We start from the raw sequence: 26173 nt of genomic DNA, 5'->3' as shown, positions 1-26173 counted from the left end.
GACTCTATCAGTTGCAACTCTGAGGGGAAGAACTCTATTCGTTATCGCCAATTTGCCTCACGTCCAATAACGGTGGCCTTTTTCCGCGGACATCCCAATTACCGCATTCATAAGTGGTCGATAGTCCACGCTCGTTTCTGAAGGCCTGTGGGAGAATAAAACGGCTGTACACTTGCAAAATCATACTGCTTTGTTCACTGCCAAGCAACATCTCTTATCTATCGCAGAGAAATTCGACAACAGTGCGATTTGACTCTTGCGGGGTACGGCAGGATGAGGGATGCATCAAACGATCAAGGCCCTTCGGCACCTTTGCTGATGGCCATGAATGCAGACTCTCAGGTGCATCTCATCATAGGTGCAAGTCCACTTGCTGCGGCTCGTTGTATCAAGAGTCTGGAGGCCGGCGCAAAGCCAATCATCATTGCACCGGATACGGGAGATCTGCAATACACCTTGGCTGAGCGCATAGAAAATGGCTCAGCCCAGTGGGTTCGCAGAGAATTTCAGGATACCGATCTGACTAGCTTGGGGAGAGAGGAAGTTGACCGTGTGGTGGACACGGTCTTTGTCACTCTGGGCGGGGCTCATCCTCTGAGTAGGTCTTGATCTCATGAAACGTGGGCAACATCTCTAATTATTTTGGCAGGTCCTCATATATCCAAACTCTGTCGGCGACTAAGAATTCCGGTTAATGTGTCGGATGCTCCGAACCTTTGCACCTTCAGTCTTCTCTCAACTTACTCGGATGGCCCTCTTCACGTGGGAATCACCACTTCTGGGCGCGGTTGCAAGCTTGCTTCTCGACTAAGAAGAGAAATTGCATCCACACTGCCCCCAAATCTTGGATCCGCAATCGACCGACTAGGATCGGTGCGGAGACGTCTTTGGGAGGAAGACTATGCAGCAGGCTTGTGCGAAGCCTCGCTGGAAGGCGACGAGGATGACTCAACAGGACAGAAGCACACTTTCAACAACCTAGTGACCGAAGATGACGTCTCTGCTGCCAAAACCCGGCGTATGCGTTGGCTGTCCCAGATTTGCGAGTACTGGCCACTCCGCAAACTTGCCGCCATCAACGACTCCGACATCGACAATATCCTCCAGGCGTATTCGTCCACCAAAGATAGCCCCGATGCGTCCAATGGTGTTCAGGACCTGCAAAAGAATGGCAAAATCGTGCTGGCTGGTTCTGGACCAGGACACCCTGATTTACTCACTCGAGCAACATATAACGCCATCCAAACTGCCGACCTCATCCTCTCTGATAAGCTTGTACCAGCACCAGTACTGGAACTGATTCCTCGGAGGACTGAGGTTCATATTGCACGAAAGTTCCCTGGCAATGCAGACCAAGCACAGGAGGAATTTTTGCGAATGGGTCTCGATGCCTTGCGCCGTGGACGACATGTTCTTCGTCTCAAACAGGGTGATCCCTATCTCTATGGCCGGGGAGGGGAAGAGTTTGAATTCTTCCGGAACGAGGGCTATACGCCTCTCGTCTTGCCAGGAATCACCAGTGCGCTGAGTGCTTCATTGTTTGCTGAGATCCCAGCAACCCACCGCGGCGTATCCGACCAGGTTTTGATCTGTACCGGAACAGGAAGAAAGGGAGCGGCCCCGAATCCTCCTACCTATGTGCCGACCCAAACTGTAGTCTTCTTGATGGCACTGCATCGATTGTCGGCACTGGTGGAATCTTTGACGGCGCCGCCAGAAGATGTCTCGCATTCCCGAGCTCTTTGGCCGAAGGACACGCCGTGTGCCATCATTGAACGAGCATCATGCACGGATCAGCGGGTGATCCGATCTACTTTGGAGCATGTTTGCCTGGCCTTTGAAGCTGAAGGCTCTCGGCCTCCTGGTCTGCTGGTGGTTGGGGCCAGCTGCCACATTCTACATCAACCCAAAGATCAAAAATGGGTTGTCGAAGAAGGATTTAAGGGGTTGGATGAGCTACGGCATATTCCCGAGGTGGCTGAGATAACGGAGAAGGAGTAGGGCGTGGAGGAAACTCTGGAACGCTGAAATGCTTGATGATATATTTTGATGGTGGACCAGGTGGTTGATTTTACAAGCCGGGAATTGGAAAAGAGATACCCATATAGAATATTGACGAATGACTATGAACATCTAAAATTGCGGAATTTAACCTTTATCCCTAAAAAGGATCAATAAGCATAACCAAGGTACTGATATGGAGCTGGTAGTCTTCCTGGTCGACTTCTATACCGAGCAGTAAGCAAGTCACGGGAGTCCCCGACGCCAAGAATGTCATCAGGCCGTCCATCTCGCCATCTCATTAAACCTTCAACCCTCCACACATCTGCCAAACAGTACCACATATCTCATTTCCATCATGTCATCACAACCGAAGACCTACATGTCCAATGGACAAGTTCTTGGAAGGTACGAAGTCTTTATCTGCCCCTCGATGGAGACCCCTTCAGGCAATGAACGGCCGCTCACTAACCCCCTTCCACAGCCCACCGTTTTCCGTCCGCCTCAGTCGCTTCTTCGAGAGCGTCTATCTCTTTCTAGGCCTCTATCTCGTTAGCTTCTTTTCGGTACGTTACTGCCTTTACTTCCCGGGAACTGTTGGGGATGCTTTTCTGATGCAACCCCTCATCGCGTGTTTCTTATCCATTGGCCCTATCATGCGCGCATCCACAGACTAACAACCCCTACAGGTCGACCCTTACAGCGCTGCTGAAAACTCCAGATTTAACATTACTCGTCCCGGAAACAAACCCAACACTCGATCGCGATGGGGCGGAAGTAGTGGCTTTGGAGGAGGTGGTGGCGGCGGAGGCGGCGGTGGACCTGGTGGATTCGGGCCTCGCAAGATCGGACGGGTGGATGATATTCGAGGCCCAGAGTGCAAGAGCTGTCAATGAGAAGGGGGTGATGGTGATGTGCTACGACCCTCCGCGAGATTGGGCGTTTGTTGTGGCGCTGTGGCTGGGTTATTATTAGGACCGGAATTGAATATATTCTACGCATGGTGCCGGATGGACGTTTCCTGTAAGCCCTGTATCTGGAACTGAGACAGTCGAGATTGGGTATTGGCTGTCTGGACTTTGGACCCTCAGACCTTGGGGTTGACCCTGGGGTTTGGGTTGGAGATGCAGTGGGATAGCATCGTCAAGGGGTATGCGGGAAAACACATCCCACGGCACTTGATTGGGTGGGCTGCATCCTTACTTATCACACCGTTCTGGTTAGATTCTGGGACGATCGCAACATGTCTGGTCGAGACAGCGCAGGGCCTCCACCTGGCTTTGCTCATGATGAATCGATGATGCCGCCATGATAGTGTCACGTGACAGATGGGGTTTCTCCGCATTTCGAGGGAAAACAAATTTCGCCCGTCGTCCATCGCCGGTGCAATCGGATTCACAAACATACTCAAGCCGGAATTCGAGAGATTCGATCCGGGAGAATTTTTCAAAAAGGACGCAATTCAATCCAGGCACACTTCGGTGGGTAGCACTGCTTTTTCGATTCTCGACTGGTTCTTGCGTCTGAACACTTGCATATAGCGGGGTTAACGGGTCCGGATCCGTGCTACAGGACAGCAAAGCGCCAACATGTCTGATATTCCAAGGAGCAACGAGGACTGGGCCGCCCAGATCTCAACGATCAAGGACTTGCTCCCGGAGACTTTCACCGTGCATCAGACCCCCGTTCCTTCGGCCATTAGCCAAACCATTGATCACACTCAATTGGCGCTGGCCGCGACCGAGCAGCAAATCGACCAGCTTTGTGACGAAGCGGCGAAGCACCGGTTTGCGACGGTCTGCGTGCGTTTGAACTACGTTGCCCGAGCTGTCCAGAAGCTCCAGGCGTCGCCCGACGTGGGCGTGGCCTGCGTGGTGGGGTTCCATGAGGGCATGTACGAGACCTCGGAGAAGGAGCAGGAGGCCCGGGAGGCCGTGAAGCTGGGGGCCTCGGAGCTGGATATGGTGCTGAAGTATCCTCTGCTGAAGGAAGGCAAGTACGCGGAGGTCTACGCGGATATCCTGGGGGTGCGCAAGGCGGCCCCGGCGCCGACGACGCTGAAGGTGATCCTGGAAACGGCGCAGCTGACGCGCGACGAGATCATTGCGGGGTCCGTTCTCGCATGTACGGCCGGGGCGGATTTCATCAAAACCAGCACCGGATTCAACGGAGCCGGAGCCAACGTTGACAACGTGGCGCTCATGCGGGCCACGGCGGACTTGGTGGGCAAGGGATGCAAGGTCAAGGCTAGTGGAGGGGTGCGGTCGACCGAGGACTGCGTGCGGATGCTGAAGGCGGGCGCCGAGCGCATTGGGAGCAGTTCGGGGGTGAAGATCATGCAGGAGTTGGGCGGGGAGACGGTGGTGCGTGAGGGGGGCGAAGGGTATTAAAGAGAACAACTGGCGCTGTCCGGGTTCCAAAGGATAGTTGGAAGAACTCACTTTCTGTTACTTAACAGGTACTTCGGAAAAAGAAAAGAAGTGGACTGGATTTAAAGTAGAAACTCCGCCGGGCGGTGGAGTCTCGACGTCATCAACGAGCTCCCTCATCGGTCAACCACAAACCGCCAGGAAACCTGGTTTCGCCCATTAGCGAGTCCAATTCTTTCATCTCTCGCAAGATCTGCGTGCCTCCCCAATGAAGCCCTCCAATTCCCACCACAAGTCCCCTGTCTTCGCTGCTCCTTCGCCGCCCTCTGCCTCCCCTGTCAATCCCAGGATGCGCCGTCCCAACCCCAATAACGTCAAGGTTCCACTCCCTCCCTGCCCTGGCTCGAATCATGCCACCTCTCCTGTGCTCAATCTCTGACAATCGGCGTGCTTGTTTAGAAGCGCAAGACCTTCCACGAACAACATCCGCCCGGGCAAGATGGCTCTGCGCAGGGTGATGTCTTCACCGAGAAGCCCTCGGCCGTCTTCGAGCCCACTGGCGGCCGCTCTCATACGCTGAGCGTTGCGATTCCCGGCAGTATTGTGGCCAAGTAAGGACCCAATTCATCTCTCTGCACAACATTGTCTAGGAAGAAACACTTACGCGACATTGCGACAGCGCGAAATCCATTGAACAGAAGACCCTCCTCGCGGGCATCATCGCACGTGCCCTCGCGGTCTTCTGCGTCGATGAAGTCGTCATCTTCGATGACGACGAGAACAGCGCCCAGCATGACTACTACGAGCAGAGCGACGACTACTACGACTCTCCTATCGCGAAGACTAACGACCAGCTCAATGGCAATGTCCAATCCACCAATCGCTATACGGCCAATTCGGACCCCTCGCATTTCCTGGCGCATCTCCTGTCCTATCTAGAGACGCCGCCGTATCTGCGCAAACACCTCTTCCCCATGCATCCTAACCTGCGTGGAGCCGGACTGTTGCCCAGTCTGGACATGCCGCATCACCTTCGTGCCAACGAGTGGTGCGATTACCGCGAGGGTATCGTTGTCTCGAACGCCGACCACTACAAGGCGCGCAGGGGCAGCTACTCGGACGGCGTCTCTCGCCGGCGTAGCTCAACCAGTCCCACTGGTCCTCCTGCCACGATCGTCGACACCGGTCTTAACCAGAAAGTGGTTCTCCCGGACATTCAACTGCCGGAACATGCGCGGGTCACCGTGCGATTCTCGCAGCAGGGTCCGGAGCAGTACGCCGAGTCTGTCCATCCGTCTGCGCCCCGTTCGGAGGCGGGTTATTACTGGGGCTACTATGTGCGTCGGTGTCGGTCCCTGTCATCTGTCTTCACGGAATGTCCCTTCGATGGTGGCTATGATTTGTCGTTCGGGACTTCCGAACGCGGCGCTCCCGTTCACACGGTTCTGGAAGAAGACGGCGAGGAACATCCCCACGAACGTCACGATCACCACGCCCGACCCCCAGACTACAACCACTTGCTTCTTGTCTTCGGTGGTGTGGCAGGGATTGAGGCCGCTATTCGTAACGACCCTCAACTCCGCGATATGGCCATCGGCCCCACCAATGCCGGCAAGCTGTTCGATTATTGGGTTAATCTCCTTCCCGGTCAAGGGAGCCGAACCATTCGCACCGAGGAGGCCGTCTGGCTGGGCCTGACGAGTCTCCGGGGTTTGGTGGAGGGTACTCATCGCACTAAGAAAGCGTCCCGGTATAACGGTTCCAAGGAGTAGAGGGCATCATGAAACCTGAAACCGGCACGAAATACCCTTGGGGAGGAGTGTCGCGGGATCTTCTGTTACATCGCCACATTCCAGGCGGTGTTTCGTCCTTCCCCCCTCCTCTACACCCTCAGGCTCGGCTTCCTTTTCATTTCCTTTCTCACTTGCCCCTTACCTCCTTCGCCTCCCGTCCGGAACGGGTCTCCGGGACTAGGTTCCGACATCCTGCGATTTGATGCCAATGGCTCTTCGACAAAGTTATTACGAATTTGCCGACTTAGCCGTTATCTATACTTGCATACTTGAAATTGTCTGGCCTACGTCGATCTCAAACTTGAGATCATTGTCACTCTGACAAGTCGAGAATCCGTAACGGTCCTGTCGATCTTCGGGGTATGCTCTCCAAAATGGATATATGACATGCTCAGATATATGTTGAACGTTGCGTTCGATGATTCTTTGCATTTTCGGGCCTTTCTTTCTTTTTATATTTCAGTCTATTCTTACTTTCGGTTATACTGGGAAAACGGAGTCGTGGTTCATTCGTTCTTATCTAGCCAGGATCTAATGGGGTTTCTATTGCATCATTATACGATATCTTTTCCTTTCCTTTCTTTTTCTTATTTCCCTTTTCACCTGTTACATGTCTGGAATGAGTGATGAGCCAGCATAGCTCGGGAGGACGGCAATAAAAAAAAGTTCTTATTCGTTTTAGTCTACATTCCAACGCATTACTTTCTCTTCCGAGGAATGATTGAGTAATGGGAGATATTCAAACGTGGATGGTGGTCTAGATCATGGGTCTTTACCCAGCATTCCTTAGGTTATGTGCTGGTTTTCGTACGATCTAGACTCGTCTGTGTGTTGTTTATCCATTGTTGATGTGCAGGTGGATTGTTTCAATGACGTACATTAGTGTTTTATTCTTTCATTTACAGGAGTTAACGCCTGCTGGAAATGAGATTCGGATCGGATGCGATGGCGTCATATCTAGGGGCGCCTCTTATACGCGTATTACTGCTGGATTATGAAATGAAACCAAATTGAGGAGGCAAAAGGCAGGGAATTGAATTATTGCTCATCACTACTATGATCGTCCGAGTCACTGGTCTGCTCGCTTTCCTCGGCGTCCATTTTTCTCAGCACTGCATCTCCTTTCTTGCCGTTCTTCTCGGCCGCGAACCAGGCCTCTCGGCGCTTGGTCTCACGCGCTTCCTTGCGCGCCTGTCGGAGGGCCTTTTCGCGCTGCGTCTGCTCCTGCCTCTGGTGGAGCTCGTTGATGTGGTCGTGCAGGTTGACCAGATCGGAGCGGAGTTTGGTCACTTCGTTCGTGGTGGCCTGGCGGGCGGTTTCGTTGACGGAGGCCTTTTTCTTGAGCTGGGCGATTTCGGCCTCCAGGGATGCGATGTGCGAGTCCTTGGCCGCCGAGTCTTCGGTTGATGCGGCGTAGGCCATGGATGGGACGGAAGCGCTGGTGCCGCCACCTTGGCTGAACAGGGATAGCTCGGCGAGGCCGTCTTCGATCATGGATTCGGGGAAAGTGGCGTTGGTGAAGGCTTCGGAGAATTCGTCGGTTTTGGATTGCGTAGGGTGAGATGATGTGGGGAGGAGGTGTGTGCTGAATGTGTAGTCGGCCGGCACGGTACCGGCGGTCTGGGATGTCTCGGAAAGGGTGCTATCGTATCTGGGCTTGACGATCGTGTGCGCTGTTCGTTTAAGCTCATGGCTGGGCTGCGGGAGGCCATTTGGCGGAAGCATGAACAGATTCGTTACAGGATGGGTATAATCGGCGACAAGCGAGGCGTATTTCCGTCTTCCGACATTCCACGAGAGGACCTTTCCATTCTGGTGACCGGATAATAGTGTCATGCCGTCGTAGGAGAGGCAGAGTGTGTGCGCTGCGCCGGACTCGGCAGTTGGCGGAGCCCATCGGTCTTCGGCTTCTAGTTGGGAGGGAGCGGATTGTAGCGACGGATCGTGAAGAGGATGCTGGATCGAATTGCTTTTGTAGAAATCCACCGATTGAATGCTCCCATCTTCGTACCCTACGTAGAAAGCCCGGTCGACGGGGTCGAGGATTAGGGAGATCGCGCTCGAGGGTAGGAGGTATGTGCGTAGAACACGGCCGGTGTGATAATCCCAGGCGATGGCAGTGTTATCCTGCGCGGCAGAAACAGCAACATTATACCTGCCAGTGCTATGTCCGACTGCGATGGATGTGATAGCGGCGCGATGATTCGAGAAAGTCCGTACGGGGGAGTTCGGGGGTTGCCTGTCACGGCCAGACGGGGCTTTTGTGAAGGACAGAAGGTCGACCAATGACCATACATGAACATTGGCATCTTGGGAGCCGGAAAGAATGAAGTTGGAGCTTGGATCAACCACCAGCGCAGTCACTGGACTTAAATGCGATGCGGTCGTGGCGACTTGTCGCCCGGTGCATGTCTATGAAATCAAAAAAGGTTTTTGTTAGGTCACCATAGCCTTCAATGGCAGCAGAACTAGAAACTAAGTCTTCAACATACCTCCCACAGAATCAATCGGCCGCCCTCGGTGCCCAGAATCACAATGTCACCATTCTTGCTCCCCGCAACTGCGATGCTGCGAATGCGCTCGGGGAAAGGAACAGTAGCTTCTTGGTTTCCCTTTTCTCGGCTGTACACATGAAGGATAGCCTTCTCTGACTGAGCTGCGAAAACGTGCGACGGACTCACAGCCAGGCAATTGGCCGCTGTCGAGCTCTTCTTGAAGGTGGAGCGCAGAGTCGGAGCAGGTTGAAATTCATGGACGCAGATCCCTACATCTCTCAGACTATTCGATGTCGGAGCTTTGGCCGACGCCAATGTCGACGCGATAAAATACTCTGAGAGCATGAGGAACTGACAGAGTGGGGATTGGTATCAATTATAGAAACAGTGTAGAGGGGAGAAAAGCCGCTATTTTTATCCATGATTTTTTTTTTTCCTGTCGGCGATAAAAGCGATAGACGATAAAGTTTGCACTGTTTGCAGCGGTGGCCCGTGATCTCACGGGACTCGAACGAGACAAGGACCGTCGGCTTCAACAACTCACCAACAGCAGGTTTTTACTCGGTCCCTATCTTGGACTATTATCCCATGACCCCTGGTCTCCTTGCAAGCTCACCTCCTTATAGCCCTTTTGACCCTTAGGGTCATGTGGGTGGGTGCCTGTCCTGCCCTGATATCAGTTCGCAGCTGTAATAGCAGCACGCAAATAACAGAAAATCCTCATCATGCACCTCTTCCCTCGTCGAGGAATTTGGCGCCTTCGGGTGGTATTTGAGCCATGTTCGTACATTTCAAATCTCCGCCACTCTGTGTTGATTGGGGCTCTCGCACATGCTGCTTAAATTGCGGCCTCCTCCAAATATGGGGGTAATCCACCACGCCCACAGCAACCAATGCAAGGGGCTCTTTCCAAGGGGTTCGACTTTGATTGCCCGGCGCAACAGCTCAGCCAAAGACAGCAGGGTGACGTCCTCTGCCGTGCCTTTGTAGGGACTCCCCATTTCCCTCCTCTGCATGTTTCACTGCTCCTGTAGTGACGAAATGCAGAGAGCCTGAAAAGCGGACCATCCACGTTGTGCTGCGCCTGCAGGTGGCGCGCATAGGGCCTTGCGCCCAATGATGGACGATCCTGTTTGATCTCACCTCGCTCTGGAATGCAAGGACGGTAGATGTAGTGGCCCTTTACAGTTTGCTCTTGTTCCAGAGTGTTGACTGACCCTCGCGAAGGGGGAGAACACACATGCCCGATGTCTGGCTATCTGTCACCGCAGCTGGCCAAGGGATGCCTGGGAAGCAGATTCTTTCGGTGGTATAAGGCCTTGGTTGGCCGCTTCTGCGCAACGTTTCGGCCTTTCTGCTCATTTCTCTTATTTTTTGGCTTCATACTCTACTAAATCAATCCTTCACTCTCTGTTTACTCGGTATCCCGATTCTTGGCTCAACATTCTTTGAACACCATGTCCTGGATGGACGGCGATCGTGCAAAAATGCATCTCAAAGCGCAATTTCCTCTTCACCAACATACTGTATCTGCGAATAACGTTCCAACGTACGCCAACAGAACTGTGCCCTCGTATAGCGTAGCAGGCGAGGAAGCTATATCTGAAAGTCGCAGCCCTGCTGCTCCTCGCTATTCTCCTAATATACAACCATGGAGAAGACAGCACACACCGGGTTCCCTGTCTTTTATCCCTTCCACCTCACCTCGCCCAGAGCACTCCGAATATACTACGTCGCAAACCAAACGACAGCCAGAGCAAGCTCCTGCCATCATCTCACCCTTTCGATCGGTACGCAGAATGAAACAACCATTTCAGCTGCGCCTACCATCTTCTCCCTCGTTTGAAAACAATCCATCTTCGTTCAGAGACTCTAGGAGACTATCTCGGGGACCGTCTGGGAACAACCACACCCTACGCACGTGGCGATCCGATCAAAACCTTACGACTACAAGCATGGAAACCTTTGGGCTTCTCCCCAGTCCTCCTCTATCCGACTCAAGGTCTTCGCAGCTCTCTCCATCTTCAGCCTATTTCTCTCCAAAATCCGAATATGATTCGGATCCTGATCAAGCAACACCGAAGAGTTCTTCTACCTATAAATTCGAGGTCAAAACATCATTCGCGCCGCGTACGCTCAGATCGAGAAAAACCACGGAAAACCTGAGGAGCATGAATGAGCCCACAAACGTGCACATGGCACATTCAAACCTTGTTAGGCAGTGGGACTCCGATGATGGAAAACTCACGCCAGTGTCTATTGATTCTGAGAGGACGGCATCTCCATCCCCATCCTCATCTCCCTCTCTTTCACTGTCCCCTACGCCATCTACAGAAACAGAGTCACCAGCCAGTCGAAAAGTTTCAAGCTCCTCTACAAAGACCCAGCGAAGCCGGTCCCGAACGGTCTCTAGCGAGGGGAGCTGGGTTCCGAGTAACCTTTCTTACTACGAGCCGTGGCTACAAGGAGCGCCTGCAGAAACACCAGATACTGGAGGACAGAAGCCAAGGGAGTTCAATCGGCGCAAATGCCAGATCGTTCCGCCTGCTGATAGGCCTGTGGTAAGTTTCCAACACGTATTAATGCCCTCATCGCGCTCACGTTATCCTAGGTGTTTGCTGTTGCTAGTAAGACGAAGCCGAAACTTGTTGATATCTCACGGCAGTCGTCTCCGTCACTGGGCTATTCAATTCCCACGCCACCGCAGCGCACAATACCTTCCACGCCCGATCATCGACAACATGAAATATCAGCTTTCAGTCCTGACACCCCGCTAGAAATGTCTGACAGTGGCTACATCACGCACCATTGTTACTCTCCACAAGAATATCGAAAAGACAAGGATGATGATGAGTTTACTGATACTAGCTCACTAAGTGCAGAGAGTGTCGGCGAGACTGTTGTCTGCGACAAAATGGCTACGAGTCAGGAACTCCCGAGACCATCTCCAAAATCGCCGCCGAAATCACCGCCTAAATCGCCCCCCAAACCTGATCTCAAACCCGATCTTAGACCCGCAGCTCAGCCTTTACCAAAAGCACAAGCGTCTCCGGGACGCTCTTCCAATAAATCCGAGAAAGAGGAGCTTGAGAAATGGTGGGACCATGAGTGGACGATTGATCAGCTGGAGCATTCAGTCAAGGACTTCCCTCGAAACATGCTCAAGTTGACATCGCCAGTCATCATGTTCCTCCGCCATAATAACGAAAAGGCGCTTATCCGGCCTTTTCGAAAAATATTCCCGGACGTTGCCGAGAATTTACTCGACAACCTTTGCGCAGTGTTGATTGCGCGAAACTATTTGATTTCCCTCGCATCTCTCAACCGGAGAAATAGCAACTTCTCCCATAAACCAAGCTTGTCTCGTCTCGATACAGTTCCTGAAAAAGCAAGCTCCGTTTTGGGAATGCAATATTCACAACCAACGCCCTCGAGAGTCAAGAATCGAGTCCTCGGCACCAGGAGCGCTGAACTCTGCAAAGACCTGGATCGGATCGTCGATAACTTAGTTTTTGCAATCTGCGGCAAGCAAGATGAGCATTTGAAGTCTGCCGTACTTGTACTGGCGCAGGTTCTGGAAACCAAGTCTTAGATCTACCATTCCTTTCTTTTCATCTTTTCTTATCTTATAGATTTACCAGACATCCCGGCTCACTGCCCATCCTTCTTTACATTTTCTTTTATCTCTGCCTTTCTCTTCTTTCCAGCTTTCTCTCTTATCATCACACATTTAACCACATTCACTTTTACCTTCTCCTTTCCAGTTTGCCAAACAAGACACAGATTGCACCAGCTCGTGATTTTGTCCAACATTCTTTCGCATTCCATACACACCTTCTCACTCACTTCTAAACTTTTCCTTACATTGTCAATTCAATCTTCCATACTACATTCCACTTTCCTTCATGTTTCCAAAATTGTGAACCTTCGACCCAGTCGCTGTGTTATTCTGTTCCATTTGTATAATCGTGTACCATTGACCGCAGTGGTTAATGCATAATTGCTAGTCGGACATAAGATCCAGATCTCATGATACCCTTAGAATATCCTAATATAATTCTTGAAATCTCGAGTTCAGACGAAAGATTGCGTTACTGCCTGGTAAATGATCGCCATCTTAGGGTTACCAATTGCGGCCTTGGAGCCTGAGCGGCTAAGCCCAGCCGGGGATAGCGGGAGATGACTAAGACGCGGGCAAGTCGCCGTTATCTCGCCGGAGCTGCTTCGTCTTTCCCGCGGAATTCATTTCTTGCAAACTCGCGCAAGTCGAATAGCTTCACCATGGCCGCTTCGACGACCCGTTTGAGATCTCTCTACTCCTCCACATCAAGGGCTGTGTCCCATCCGGGAGCAGTCGCCCCCATTGCCTGTCGCAGCTATGCCACGACAGACCCTTCGCCATCCGCCACCGGTGCTCCGGGCACGACGCCGCGTCGCCGAACCACCTTCAAGGATAAGCTGAATGCCGGTCCCTCCTTCTCAGACTTCGTCTCCGGCGGCGCCGACGATGCCCCCCTCGATCCCTCCGAAGCCTACGCTCTCAAAACCGCCATGGTCGGGCCCGCCGGCCGCAAGAAGGAAATGACTCGCCTGCCGTCCTGGCTGAAGACCCCCATCCCCGATTCGAAGAACTACCAGCGTCTGAAGAAGGACCTGCGCGGTCTCAACCTACACACCGTCTGCGAGGAGGCCCGCTGCCCCAACATCTCCGACTGCTGGGGCGGCAGCGACAAGTCCGCCGCTACCGCCACCATCATGCTCATGGGCGACACCTGCACCCGAGGCTGTCGCTTCTGCAGCGTCAAGACCAACCGCGCCCCCGCGCCGCTTGATCCCCACGAGCCCGAGAACACCGCTGAGGCCATCTCGCGCTGGGGCCTGGGCTACATTGTCATGACCAGCGTCGACCGGGACGATCTGGCCGACGGCGGTGCCCGCCACTTCGCCGAGACGGTCATCCGCACCAAGCAGAAGGCGCCGAACATCCTCGTCGAGTGTCTGACCGGTGACTATAGCGGGGATACTGACATGGTGGGCCTGGTGGCTCGCTCCGGGCTGGACGTGTACGCGCACAACGTCGAGACGGTGGAGGCCTTGACGCCGCATGTTCGGGACCGTCGGGCCACGTTCCAGCAGTCGATCCGGGTGCTGGACGCGGCGAAGAAGGCCCAGCCGTCGCTTATTACGAAGACTTCGCTGATGCTGGGCCTGGGCGAGACCGAGGAGCAGCTCTGGGATGCCCTGCGGCAGCTGCGCGCTGTGAACGTCGACGTCGTCACCTTCGGCCAGTACATGCGTCCCACGAAGCGTCATATGGCGGTGCATGAGTACGTCACGCCCGATCAGTTCGAGCTGTGGCGCCAGCGCGCGTTGGACATGGGCTTCCTCTACTGTGCCTCGGGTCCGTTGGTTCGCAGCAGCTACAAGGCCGGTGAGGCGTTCATTGAGAACGTCTTGAAGAAGAGAAGGGCGGCGGCTACTGGAGCCCCAGGGGAGCAGACAGTCAGCGATACGAAAGTTGCCGTGGACGAGGCAACGCGCTGATAGGTCTCTTTTTTCTTACTGTAATACTTCCCGTTGGTTCCCGAGGCTCCTCTCGGCTGTGATTTGCTTTGATCGGCGCAGGTTTCTTCACTTTTGTTATAAAGCATTACCGGTTTCATTTCTGATGGTTTAAAATATTTCATCGTCTGTTTCATTTTTGGTGTATTGTTGCTATTTGACAGCTAGGGACTGTCATTTCAGGGTGGACACTCTATTCGATTTTACAGGAACTTGGTTACTGGGACGGAGAGGCAACCAAATAGAAGGGCTTTCTCGTCTCATCATGTAGAGATAATAAGTATTGAGCCCAGTTTCAACACGATAGATTCAAATTCGAATCAACTTCATCATAACGTGCCATGTACTCTCAACAATGTTCATGAATGAGAAAGCCAAATCATATGTACCCATGGGGATTCGTTTCTCCTCCACTCCTACGCCTCATGAAAGATGCTGTCTGTCTGTTTGTCTGTCTGCCTTCACCATCTACTATCTCTCCCTTGGAAGGCTCAGATCGGCGAATGGTATGTCCATCATATACCTCATCCGAATGTACTTGCCAGCCTAATGACAGATGCCGACATCACAAAAAGAATAATAAGGAAGCAAAGATCGAAACCGAAGCAGGAAGGGCAGGGAAGAAAGGAAGATAGGGGAACGCTGCACCACAACAAGAACCACTGCAAATTGCTGCATCTGGCGAGAAGAAAAAAGGTTGGGCGAAAGTGATACTCTGGACCTCTCGACCAAGGGAGCCAAGGATGGAATTGCCTTCAACTACGGGTTCTTGATCAATCCTCACAGGGCCTCCGAAGTCAATTCCTTGACGTCCTCGTTTGAGAGACCAAGGAGGTACAGAACATCGGTGAGGCTTTCCCCATTCAGACGAGTAGGGGCCTCCAGCTGCACCATGCTCTTGGCGCGCCATGCGACACCAAGCCCGGCGGCATGGAGCATGAGCAGGTCATTGGCGCCGTCACCCACAGCAACGGTCTGGGCAATGGGGATGCCGTTCTTTTCGGCGATGGACTTCAAGAGGGACCGCTTCTGGGAAGCGTCAATGATAGGGTAGTCAGGCACAAGTTTACCCGTAAGAGTCTGAGTGGTCGGGTCGACCTCGAGCTATAGAATTGACAAGCCACGGATTAGCCAGCCGAGTAGGTTGAAGCCTCTCTTGATGACCCGGAGCGGGGACAGTAGTTCAATATTGAACATTAGCAAGCCGAGGAACGATTTGGGACATACATGGTTGGCATGTGCGTAGTCGATACCAAGTTCACCAGCCAGCCATTCGGCCAAGGGCTGGAATCCTCCACTCAGAACTGCCAATTTGCAACCAAGGGTCTTCAAGGCCTTGCACAATTCACGTGCACCCGGGGCAATGGTGATGACCGATTTGATCTTCTCGTAGACGTCCGCGGGGACCCCCTTGAGCAAACCAACGCGTTCCTTGAGCGAGGCTGCGAAATCGAGCTCGCCGTTCATGGCCCGCTCCGTGATTTCCTATCGCGGTGGTTAGTGGGTTAAACGATGACTGGTAGGTATACGAGCATACCGAGACTTGCTTCTCAACGCCAATGACCTTGGCAATCTCGTCAATCACTTCATTCCGGATCAAGGTACTGTCCATGTCAAACACGACCAGTCGCTTGTGTCGGCGAAAGGCGCTCTCCTTCTGCAGCACCACTTCTACATTCCACTCGCGCTCAAATCGCCATATGCTCTCATGCTTTCGGAGGTCGGTAAATGTGAGGTAGTCGGGGTTCGGAGGAGGGGAGATGGTGACCTCGACAACGCGGGGCTGATCCTGGCGATCAAGGCAGCGATGGGACGTGTTCATGCGCTGATACGGAATCGGGAGGGACTCCATGATTTGAAGAAAGTTCGTCAGGCATAGTTGCGACACGAACGGGCCGTAGAGATGGTCGAGAGGCTCGGGCTCCGGTGCTGGGGGCTCGCGCGGAATCTTCTCCATATCGATTGTCGGCGCGGAACCCACGGGAACCATCGGGGACGGCAGTTTATTCCCGGGTCGAGGCGACGAGTCGGGATGAAGATGAGGGTGGACAGGATCGGAGGACTTGTAGTAGATAGTTGCGACAATCTGCGGAGTTCCAGTCGGCAGGAGATTCCCTTGGTGATTGAAGATGCTGTGGATGATGCCACTGTCGGTCACCTTCTCGGGATCCGGGCTGATGGGGTTAGCGTTGAGGGATAACGAGCCCAGGCCGGGTTCGACCGCATTGCCCAGGACATTGCCGATGGTCTGGTTGATTGGGACCGAAGGTTTGTACTGCTGATGATCTTGAATGAACGAGTTACTGCGCAATGTGTGCTGCAGCACTGGCCGCTGTGGGCGAGAGGGCGTGCTGGTGGTGGGGTTGGGCGCCTCCATTCCGCAGGACCTAGGGTGGGAGTTGGGGGTGGAAGAAGAGGATAGGAGCGTAAGGGCTTGAGCGCAGATGGAAGTTCCAGGGAAGACGAGGGCCCAGCTGGCGAAGGGACTCTGAAGAGCTCGAGGCGACGGACTGCAAAGCAAAGCCTGACGTTTGCATGAAAACAATGATGGAATTCCCCTGCAGTATCGATCGGCGGGCACGTGGCGGGGTGGTCGTAAAGAGAAGGCGGTCCCGTGCTGTCTGACCGCCCGGCAGAAGCGGCGGCAGTTCATCCGCGACGACTTCAAATCCCGCCGTCCTTTGCTCCACTTCCGCCATCTACGGAGGACCGGGGTACGGCATCGCGGTTAGGACTTAGGAGGCCTCCGGCTACGGGTGATCCTGACTGAATAATGCCGGGTGTGGGCATAAAGCATATACTAGTGTGTTGCCGTCCTGTTCTCTCGTTACATCATTGCGACATGCTGACCCAAAACCAGGCTCATCGTTCCCCTGGTAGATGAATCAGACGATGATGACATGCACCAGATGGCAAAGGATGATCATGGAAGCATAATTATTGCTTTGTCACTCGCATGGGACCAAGCATCCATGAATAATCATTCTTGTGCGATTGTCCGACCAGAAGAACAGGTTGGAACATGGACCAGCAGGCATTTATCAGCAAGTGGCCCTGCCCACCGGCCACGCTAGGCGGCTACGGCAGGCGACAGCGACCGGTTGCGCAGGTATTGCGTGATTTCCCCGGGACATGAGGAAATTGAATTTTTCAGCATCGCTCCCCGAAAGCGCAGGCGGTCACAGGCAATGTCGTGATCGATGGCGGCAGAATGAGCCGGGCAGGATGAAGGGTCCCTGGCAGTGAAGGGCAGGTTCCGATTGCCGGTGATGTCGTGATTGCCCCTGTCTTCTTATATGAGACTGTCCGGTGGCTCGTCTCTTGTCTTCCTAACATCATCCTCCCGCCAGATTTGCAATTCTCGGGCCAAACGTCGTCATCCAATTCCTTTCCGTTTCCATACATATAGACTGCTTGTTCCCTCTTTGCCTCTGCCTGCCCCATCCTTCTAAACATAGTGCCCTTTTTATTTTCCCACAAGCATCAGCCTAAGATGCCTGCAAAGATGCCTGTTAACTACCCCTCCGAGTCGGAAGTCGACTCTCGAACCGAGTCTGGCTACGTGAGCGGCAGCTCGAGTGATGACTACAGCCCAGAGATTGTCTTCACCAAGCCTCACTTGCAGTTTCTCAACCGTCAGCTGCAGTTTCTTGAACCTCAAGGTCAGCTGCGGATGCCCGTCCTGCCCCTCTTGTAGTCTACTCGGCCAATAATGCTGACTGATCCTCGTGTAGATGTCTTGAGATGGTGCGTTACTTCGCTGCCTCATCTCTTCCAGACCACCGCTTTCGGTCTTACGGGTCTTGTCACTCTTGACATGCTGTCCAAGTTGGACGTGCCTCGGCCTCAGATGGTCGACCTTGTCTTCCTCGACACTCTTCATCATTTCAAGGAGACCCTGGATCTCGTCGACCGGGTCCGTAAGAGATACCCTCTCAACAACGTTCATGTCTACAAGCCTGCTGGCGTCGAGACCGAGGAGGAGTTCGCCAAGAAGTACGGTGCCCGTCTTTGGGAGAGCGATGACCAGTTTTACGACTGGGTTGCCAAAGTTGAGCCCGCCCAGCGTGCCTACCGCGAGCTGAACGTCCATGCCGTCCTCACTGGACGCCGTCGCAGCCAGGGTGGCAAGCGTGGCGACCTGGACATCATCGAAGTCGACGAGGCCGGCCTGATCAAGGTCAACCCTCTTGCCAACTGGTCCTTCGATCAGGTCAAGAAGTATGTCAAGGAAAACGACGTTCCCTACAACGAGCTCCTTGACCGTGGCTACAAGAGCATTGGCGACTACCACTCCACCCAGCCGGTCAAGGAGAACGAAGACGAGCGGTCCGGTCGCTGGAAGGGCCAGGAGAAGACCGAGTGTGGAATCCACAACCCCCGGTCCAAGTACGCTCAGTTCCTGATGGAGATGGAGCGCAAGCGCCAGGAGGAGGCTCTCTCCCAGGCTTTGCAGACGTCTCTCACCACATAAGCCTTTTCGCGTCTTCTGCGTTTTACCTTGCATCCACCACGGCGTTTTATGAACGGGGACTACCACATCTAGCGGAATTTACATGGCGTTGCTTTTGTTTTTCAGACGGATTCGGGATCTGGAAAATCATGTCGTTATGAATACCTTTTTTCTTTTTTATGTTTGTTTGGCGACAAAATTCGGACGGGCCAAACTCACCTGTCAACCTCAATCCCAAGGGGAAGCCTGTACATAGCGGATTGACAGGACTTGCTCCGATAACGACCCGAAGGTCAGACTACAGTAATGATTAGCACGATAGAAAAAGAGACTACAGTGTCTTTAATTTTTTTAAACTTCTTTTTTCGTTAATTAAACTTGTATTATTGTGTATTGTATACTACGCAGTCTGTTTGCTTTCTGCTGTTTCTCAAAATTTTTTTTCTCCTTGGACTTGTGCTACTACTGAAGTGCGATGTCGGTATTATCGAGTCATGTGGGGCGTCTTACCCTACTTCGTAGAAATCCCAATCCTTTAGGCATGCGGAAGGTGCATAATTCATAAGGGATAAAGGCGGGGGTTTTTTTGATTAGGACCCTGATCTGCCTTCGAGGTCGGGGGGTCAGAAACATCGACAAATTGTGGGCACCGGGAGAAGGAAGGAGGGGAAGCGCCCTGTAAGGCAGAACAAAGATCCCAACCCTGATCAGCATATCTAAAGAAATGCACCCCTCATTCTCCACCGGCGCACTTCACTATGGTTTATTTCAAAGCGTTCTGAAGAATTCTTGATTAAAATATCAGAAAAACTCCAAAGTTCACCCCACCACTCCTACACTATGAGGTAATAGTAGGGCCCTGCAACCAAGAATTGTATTACTTAGAGCCCGTGGAAGTTGGATAAGGTCACAAGACGGAGGTCGACAACCCCGCTGGTGGTCCCGCGGAGTTAGAAAAAAAAATAAAGCCACGAACAGGTCGATTCACAATTCTCTGACGGAATTGCGCCATCTCTGGGCTCTGGTTGCGCTAGACCGACTTGGGCGCAGGATCTGGCGGAGATCTAATCTTATCAATCTTATCTGGACGTCTTATCGGCAGTCTCTTCCTCTTCTTGGCAGTTTCGATGAAGTTGAGCTGTCTAGACTGTTTGTTGAAGGAAAGGCTGTATGCTGTATACGATATTTTATATGTGTTACTTCAGTTTGAGCTATGAGGACTGTCCCTACGTTCATGCAGCCAATGGACTTGGAAATACTGTCGCTGTGTCGGCAGAGAAACTCATAGCCAATGGTCATTGTCAAGGTTAGGAACGCCACCTAGGCTAGTGAAAACTACCAGGAGCTGAGTATTGTTATTGTTGACGACTGAATATTGACTCTTGCAAATACCTACCATCTAAACCCAGTGGTTGGAAACCACTCATCCCACCGACCGTCTCACGGACAGCACACGTATCTCCATCTCCAGGCAAGTGGCCAGCGTTGCCTTTTCCACCCGAACACAGCCCCTTTTCTCGCCTGACCTAATAGTAACCCTGCAATTACTCCGTATACGAAGCCTGGCAGGTGTTCTTTACTGATCGTAGTATAGCAACGAAACCCGGGGCAAGCTAAGCACGCAACATACGTAGCCGATGACGCGTTAGCTGTCAAACTAATCTACCTGCGTCTCAGGGGGGTGCTCCCGAGGGGATGTAGGATATCTTGTCAAGCTTTCGACACGTTTCAAGAGTCGGCGGTCATTACCTGAACGGGCGAGCCGATACGAAGAGGGCAGGATTTACTTGATACGATGATGTCTATCCCTCTGTCAAGTCTAGTCTGTAGTCACCACGGCAATGCCGGATCTGCGCCAAACCCGAATGGGAGCCGGGGATGCGCAATCACGCAAGCCCCGCGGCCGATGTCGTGATGGGCACGTGATGGGTCTAGCCGCTTTGGGGTGGCAGCCTCTGAAGTATACCTCGTGCATGCTGAAGAATGCCACCGTTGGATCAGGACAGATGGGTGGATGGGAATATGAAGAGGATGCCATTCCTGGTCTGAAGCAGTTGGAGGAGTGTGCCATCATGTAAAAGAAACCCCGATCAAATTTCCCGACATGAACCCCTGAAAATCACGGGCCGGGTGTTTGATGACCGAGTAATGGTCAGAGCATGGAGGGAATGGGAACTGGCCGGATGATGCGGTAGCTGCTCGGTGACAAACACAATCCTGTCGAGTGTAACAGGGTGACTCCTGGTGAATTAGCCGATTTCCTTGTCGCAAGGACGAGTGAAGAAGAGACAGCAGCAGTCTAGAAGTAGTCCGTAAAGAACCGCGGAATTAGCAGTCGCAGCCAAGGCCGGATGGACCACGAAAGATCATCGGAACTCCACCGACTGACGACTTCAACAGGAATTGCGACAACTTCTGGAATCGCATGGTTGCAGTTGGAGACTTTCATTCGCATTGCAAATCAAACTCTGGGTGGGATCCTTTTTTTTTTAATTTTAATTTTTTTCCTGCCAGGTCTCCATAAATAATAATTGGACACTTCCTACTTTTCCTTCCCCTCATCCACTTTTTTCCCTCCCCCTCCTGCACCGTTCCTATTTCTTCTCTCTCGTCCTCCCCTCCCCCGTCTTCCTCTCCCTGACCTTCTCTCTCTACCCATCTTAACTCCCTCCTTTCTCATCCCTCACCCCCCCATCCCAACAATGGCCAACTCTCCTCACGGTGGTGTCCTGAAGGACCTCATCGCCCGCGATGCCCCCCGCCACGACCAGTTGACCGCCGAGGCGGAGAAACTGCCCGCCATCGTGCTCACCGAGCGCCAGCTGTGCGATCTCGAGCTGATCATGAACGGTGGCTTCAGTCCTCTGGAGGGTATGTCCAATTGCTTTCCCCGATGATGTCTTTCTTGGTATTATGACAACAGCGCTTGGCTGCGGCCGGTGATTGGGAACCACTGGATGCTGACTCGTATATCTTCCGCCCAGGCTTTATGAACCAGAAGGATTTCGACGGGTATGCTCCCATCTGTTTTACCTTTCCCCTCCTCAACTCCAAGACATTGGCAGGGAACTTGCGAATGGAAATCCCAAACACCAAGATCTTCGCAATTGGTATGCGACCAGTCGGCTGACCCCACCCCCCCTCGTTTAGTGTCTGCGAGAACTGCCGACTTGCCGATGGCAACCTTTTCTCTATGCCCATCACCCTGGATGCCTCCCAGGAGACCATTGATGCCGGCAAGCTCCAGGCCGGCTCTCGCGTTACCCTGCGGGATTTCCGTGATGACCGTAACCTGGCCATCCTGACTATCGATGACATCTACCGTGCCGATAAGTAAGTTGACTCTTTCCACTCCCCGCTCCTAATATTTCGGCTTGGGTTCCCTTGACGGCGTTGGTTGTGGGATTCGGCCTGGATCATTAAGGCCTCGTACGATCCCACGGTCTTAGCGGGGCAATGCCGGTGGCCATTGCGCCGTCGACCCCGGCGCCGTTTCGGAATTCGTGTATAGTGGGTCTGCATGACGCGGTATGGCTGACGCTCTGTTACCACCATTATAGGGCAAAGGAAGCCAAGCTGGTCTTTGGCGGCGATGCGGACCACCCCGCTATCAAGTACCTGAACACCAAGGTTCATGATTTCTATATTGGCGGAAAGATCGACGCTATCAACAAGCTGAACCACTACGACTATGTCGCCCTCCGCTGTAGGTTTTCCCCCGCCCAATGTCCCCGGTGGAACATGGCTAATATTGTGGTAAATAGACACCCCCGCAGAGCTGCGCATTCACTTTGACAAGCTCGGCTGGAACCGAGTTGTCGCTTTCCAGACCCGTAACCCCATGCACAGAGCTCACCGTGAGCTCACCGTCCGCGCCGCTCGCGCGCGCCAGGCGAATGTCCTGATTCACCCCGTCGTCGGTCTCACCAAGCCCGGTGATATTGACCACTTCACCCGTGTCCGAGCCTACCAGGCTCTCCTGCCCCGTTACCCCAACGGAATGGCCGTCCTGGGTCTGCTGCCCCTGGCCATGCGTATGGGTGGTCCCCGCGAGGCCCTCTGGCACGCCATTATCCGTAAGAACCACGGTGCTACCCACTTCATCGTTGGCCGTGACCACGCCGGTCCCGGTAAGAACTCCAAGGGTGAGGAGTTCTACGGCCCTTACGACGCTCAGCACGCCGTCGAGAAGTACAAGGACGAACTGGGCATCGAGGTCGTCGAGTTCCAGCAGGTCACCTACCTGCCCGACACCGATGAGTACAAGCCCAAGGACGAGGTCCCCGCCGGCACCAAGACCCTGGACATCTCCGGTACTGAGCTCCGTAACCGTCTGCGCACCGGCGCTCACATCCCCGAGTGGTTCTCCTACCCCGAGGTTGTCAAGATTCTCCGCGAATCCAGCCCCCCTCGTGCCAGCCAGGGTTTCACCATCTTCCTTACCGGTTATATGAACTCGGGCAAGGATGCCATCGCCCGTGCTCTCCAGGTCACCCTGAACCAGCAGGGCGGTCGCTCCGTCTCCCTGCTGCTGGGTGACACCGTCCGCCACGAGCTCTCTTCCGAGCTTGGCTTCAGCCGTGAGGACCGCCACAAGAACATCCAGCGCATCTCGTTCGTTGCCAGCGAGCTGACCCGCGCCGGCGCTGCCGTCATCGCCGCCCCCATTGCCCCCTACGAGGAGTCCCGCAAGGCTGCTCGCGAGGCCGTGTCTCACCTGGGTGGCTCCTTCTTCCTGGTCCACGTGAACACTCCCCTCGAGTACTGCGAGAAGACCGACAAGCGTGGCATCTACGAGAAGGCTCGCCGTGGCGAGATCAAGGGTTTCACCGGTGTCGACGACCCTTACGAGACTCCTTCCAACGCCGACCTCACCGTCGACGTTTCCAAGCAGAGCGTTCGCAGCATCGTGCACGAGATCGTTCTCATGCTCGAGACCGAGGGCTACTTCGACCGTCTGTAAGCGTGTTTAAAATGGATTAGGAAGCGTTTTCTTTTTTTTCTTTTGTTTAATGTATGGATGGCGGACTTGAAAAGAGTTCAACGAATCGGGTTATAGAATGTATGCTTTGAATTGCTAGTTAGATTCCCCTTGAAGAATTCCAAGAGCCCAATGTGCTCTATTCAACAAACCAACAAGTATTCCATACTCCGTGTTTATTGTCTTTGGTCCGAAACAACCGTATGAAACTGGCAGCTCCGCCCATGCACCGGTGCATGTGACCCGCCGCGGACATGCAAACAGAGCAAACCGGGCAAACACCGACAACCTCCTCATCTTCCACCGCGGAATTTCCGTCCCTCGCAACCTCCGCCAGCCCAAATATCAGAAGCATCGCAGAATGCTGCCACCCCGAGCTGCAATCGGTCGGGTACCGGGGGCCTCCCTGTCACTACGGCCCCAGATTCATCATGGCCTGCGTCAACCGTTTCGTCCCTTCACGCACAACTCCCGCCTCTCGCTCGTCTCGACGCCGTTAGGTCGCCCTCAGCTGCCATTCCTCTCCCCGCTGACGAGCACTCGCCCTCAACCGCCGTTGTCTATTCACCTCCGACAGCACTTTGCCCGATTGATCTCTACCGAGAGCCGGAATTACTACCGCCGACGGATCTCCCGGGGTCTGCGAATCGGTCTCACGTTCTACGCCATCCTAGTCATGTTCCAAATCATCAAGCTAGGCGTGTACCAGGAAGAAATCGAGCACCAATGGCCCACTCCGCCCGAGTGGTCCTGGAAAAGTCGCTGGTGTCTCCGGTCGGCCCTGGCGCAGCAGAACCCCGAGCAAATCGGCAAGCTGTTGGCCAGTTGGCCCCTGGTCGCGGGATACACGCGGGAGCTGATCGAGCGATTGGAGAATCCCGAGGTCGAGGGCCAGGGTGTTGTTGAGCAGAGCGATGGCGGGTTCTTGGTCGAGGGCGTGGGCAAGACCGGATTGGATGTCTCCGCCAAGAGTGAGCCGTGGAGGAGAGGTTATCACCAGGCCCTGATGGGCGCTGCTAGGGCCGCAGAGAACCTCGACGGTTGGTTGACGGATCGCAAGCAGCGCATCTCCGCGCCGGCAGAATACGTCGTGGGCCCCTCGAACCCTCGTCCGAAGCCCATGCCTGTCGGCCAGAAGACGACACTGCATGAGGAGGATTGTGAACCGGCCTCCCCCGGCCCCGAGACCTTCTACATGAAGATCTTGACGACGCGGGGCTTCGACACGCGGCAGAAGCTCGACGCCGCCCTCGCCTACGCCGACTGGCTTGAGTACAAGGGTCTCCAAGATACCGCGAGCGACATGTACAGCTGGGCCATGGACATCGCTACCTCCGCCTCCCCCGTCGAAGCCTCGAAGGTCGTGGACATGAAGACGGGCGTCCTGAAGAACGACGGCAAGTACCTGCCCTCGGAAAACATCATGCGCGTCTCCACGGCCCTTGCTGTCCACCATGCCCGCCAGAAGAACCTCCCCATCTCCCTCTCCCTCTTCACCTCCGTCCTTAAGGCCCGTCGCGCCCTCCCCCCGGCGGAACCAGGCACCATCTTCCCCACATCTCCCTCCATCAAGAGAACCCCCGACCCCATCCGCGCCTTTTTCAACGCCATCAAAACCGTCCTCACCCCCGTCGAATACCCCGCGCCTCTCCCCTCCGGCGACGAACCCCCCGTCCGCGCCCCCACCGCTCCCTGCGACGAAGCCGGCCTCATGACCTACATCGGCGAAATCCTCTTCGCCTCATCGTCCCAGGAGACCGGCCTCGCCTGGACCCGCGACGCCGTTGACACGGCCGAGTCCACGATCCTCGAATTCGGCGGTCCGGAATCCTTCGACGCCCACCGCTGCACGGAATGCCTCCGCGTCGGCCTGAACAACTGGAAAACCATGGTCGCGCAGCTCCTGGCGCAAGCCAAGAAGGACGAATCCGAGAGCCTCCAGAACGCCGAGAAGGCGTGGTTTGGTGGCCAGAAACGCGCGCAAGCCAAGTCCTTGGAGCGCAAGCGCTGGGACGCCGAGAAGCTGATCCTGGATGATCGGATTAATCGGCTCTGGCCGACCCTAGACGGCGAGACCGGATTGGGCTCTATGGCGCCGAATAGTTCCTTGTTTACTTGATTAGCCTCCTCTTCCTCTTCCTCTTCCTCCTTCTCTTCGTGTCTCTCTAGAATGAGATTCGTGGCGATTTGATTGATTATTTATTTTCTGACTTCCTATACATACATACCATGGTGTTTATTGATGTTCAATGTTACTTTTTGTGTCTTGGATGGGGTGTTTGGCGGAAAATCTCATTTCATTTCATTGGCATCTGCCTACCTACTCGACTGTATTTATTAGTGCATAACTTATTTGCAAGTAGCATCAGAGGGCGAAAACAAAATGAAAGGACAATTTGAATGAAGTATCTCTTACGATATTCTAAAATCGAAACTAATCATATTCTTCAATTTTATGTCGGATTAACCTTCGAACTGGTTTTTTTCTTCTTTTCTTTTCTTTTTTACTTGATTTTTAT

The 26173-nt window shown here is 53.8% G+C and overlaps 11 protein-coding genes across 11 annotated transcripts; 9 read left to right on the top strand and 2 right to left on the bottom strand.

Moving 5' to 3' along the window:
• The first annotated feature begins 4 nt into the window (after nt 1-4).
• Nucleotides 5-2145, top strand: P170DRAFT_378161 (putative siroheme synthase). Its single transcript, XM_024845435.1, has 2 exons — nt 5-598; nt 650-2145. Exons 1-2 carry the CDS (start codon nt 274-276, stop codon nt 1999-2001), a joined length of 1677 nt encoding a protein of 558 aa, XP_024707704.1. The 5' UTR covers nt 5-273; the 3' UTR covers nt 2002-2145.
• A 224-nt stretch (nt 2146-2369) lies between these two features.
• Nucleotides 2370-3255, top strand: P170DRAFT_434164 (uncharacterized protein). The gene is made up of 3 exons (XM_024848659.1): nt 2370-2409; nt 2486-2567; nt 2691-3255. Exons 1-3 carry the CDS (start codon nt 2384-2386, stop codon nt 2895-2897), a joined length of 315 nt encoding a protein of 104 aa, XP_024707703.1. The 5' UTR covers nt 2370-2383; the 3' UTR covers nt 2898-3255.
• Nucleotides 3256-3590: 335 nt separating this feature from the next.
• P170DRAFT_423277 (deoxyribose-phosphate aldolase 2) lies at nt 3591-6142 on the top strand (the record flags this gene model as incomplete). Its single annotated transcript, XM_024847494.1, has 3 exons — nt 3591-4364; nt 4830-4981; nt 5050-6142. 3 exons carry the CDS (start codon nt 3591-3593, stop codon nt 6140-6142), a joined length of 2019 nt encoding a protein of 672 aa, XP_024707702.1.
• A 1050-nt stretch (nt 6143-7192) lies between these two features.
• Nucleotides 7193-9063, bottom strand: P170DRAFT_402536 (putative ribosomal assembly complex component Ipi3). The gene is made up of 2 exons (XM_024846429.1): nt 8656-9063; nt 7193-8575 (listed from the first exon to the last, which is right to left on the bottom strand). The coding sequence occupies exons 1-2, from the start codon at nt 9001-9003 to the stop codon at nt 7202-7204; spliced, it is 1722 nt and encodes a 573-aa protein (XP_024707701.1). The 5' UTR covers nt 9004-9063; the 3' UTR covers nt 7193-7201.
• Nucleotides 9064-10115: 1052 nt separating this feature from the next.
• P170DRAFT_423275 (uncharacterized protein) lies at nt 10116-12250 on the top strand (the record flags this gene model as incomplete). The annotated part of the gene is made up of 2 exons (XM_024847493.1): nt 10116-11219; nt 11270-12250. 2 exons carry the CDS (start codon nt 10116-10118, stop codon nt 12248-12250), a joined length of 2085 nt encoding a protein of 694 aa, XP_024707700.1.
• A 664-nt stretch (nt 12251-12914) lies between these two features.
• Nucleotides 12915-14563, top strand: P170DRAFT_434160 (lipoate synthase). The gene has a single exon (XM_024848658.1). It carries the CDS (start codon nt 12940-12942, stop codon nt 14200-14202), a length of 1263 nt encoding a protein of 420 aa, XP_024707699.1. The 5' UTR covers nt 12915-12939; the 3' UTR covers nt 14203-14563.
• On the top strand, nt 14394-14927 carry P170DRAFT_103017 (uncharacterized protein). Its single transcript, XM_024842279.1, has one exon. The coding sequence runs from the start codon at nt 14586-14588 to the stop codon at nt 14853-14855; it is 270 nt and encodes an 89-aa protein (XP_024707698.1). The 5' UTR covers nt 14394-14585; the 3' UTR covers nt 14856-14927.
• Nucleotides 14509-17180, bottom strand: P170DRAFT_434159 (phosphoserine phosphatase SerB). Its single transcript, XM_024848657.1, has 3 exons — nt 15758-17180; nt 15448-15705; nt 14509-15324 (listed from the first exon to the last, which is right to left on the bottom strand). The coding sequence occupies exons 1-3, from the start codon at nt 16871-16873 to the stop codon at nt 15001-15003; spliced, it is 1698 nt and encodes a 565-aa protein (XP_024707697.1). The 5' UTR covers nt 16874-17180; the 3' UTR covers nt 14509-15000.
• A 533-nt stretch (nt 17181-17713) lies between these two features.
• On the top strand, nt 17714-18694 carry met16 (phosphoadenylyl-sulfate reductase (thioredoxin); the record flags this gene model as incomplete). Its single annotated transcript, XM_024843903.1, has 2 exons — nt 17714-17882; nt 17955-18694. 2 exons carry the CDS (start codon nt 17714-17716, stop codon nt 18692-18694), a joined length of 909 nt encoding a protein of 302 aa, XP_024707696.1.
• Nucleotides 18695-21246: 2552 nt separating this feature from the next.
• sC (sulfate adenylyltransferase) lies at nt 21247-23752 on the top strand. The gene is made up of 5 exons (XM_024845434.1): nt 21247-21544; nt 21658-21685; nt 21824-22006; nt 22234-22379; nt 22438-23752. Exons 1-5 carry the CDS (start codon nt 21376-21378, stop codon nt 23634-23636), a joined length of 1725 nt encoding a protein of 574 aa, XP_024707695.1. The 5' UTR covers nt 21247-21375; the 3' UTR covers nt 23637-23752.
• A 212-nt stretch (nt 23753-23964) lies between these two features.
• P170DRAFT_434156 (uncharacterized protein) lies at nt 23965-26047 on the top strand. The gene has a single exon (XM_024848656.1). The coding sequence runs from the start codon at nt 24016-24018 to the stop codon at nt 25771-25773; it is 1758 nt and encodes a 585-aa protein (XP_024707694.1). The 5' UTR covers nt 23965-24015; the 3' UTR covers nt 25774-26047.
• Nucleotides 26048-26173: the final 126 nt, after the last annotated feature.

This window comes from Aspergillus steynii, assembly GCF_002849105.1.
Source record: "Aspergillus steynii IBT 23096 chromosome Unknown P170scaffold_2, whole genome shotgun sequence".
NCBI classification, from domain to species: domain Eukaryota; kingdom Fungi; phylum Ascomycota; class Eurotiomycetes; order Eurotiales; family Aspergillaceae; genus Aspergillus; species Aspergillus steynii.
This window is presented reverse-complemented; position numbering and strand designations above follow the sequence as displayed.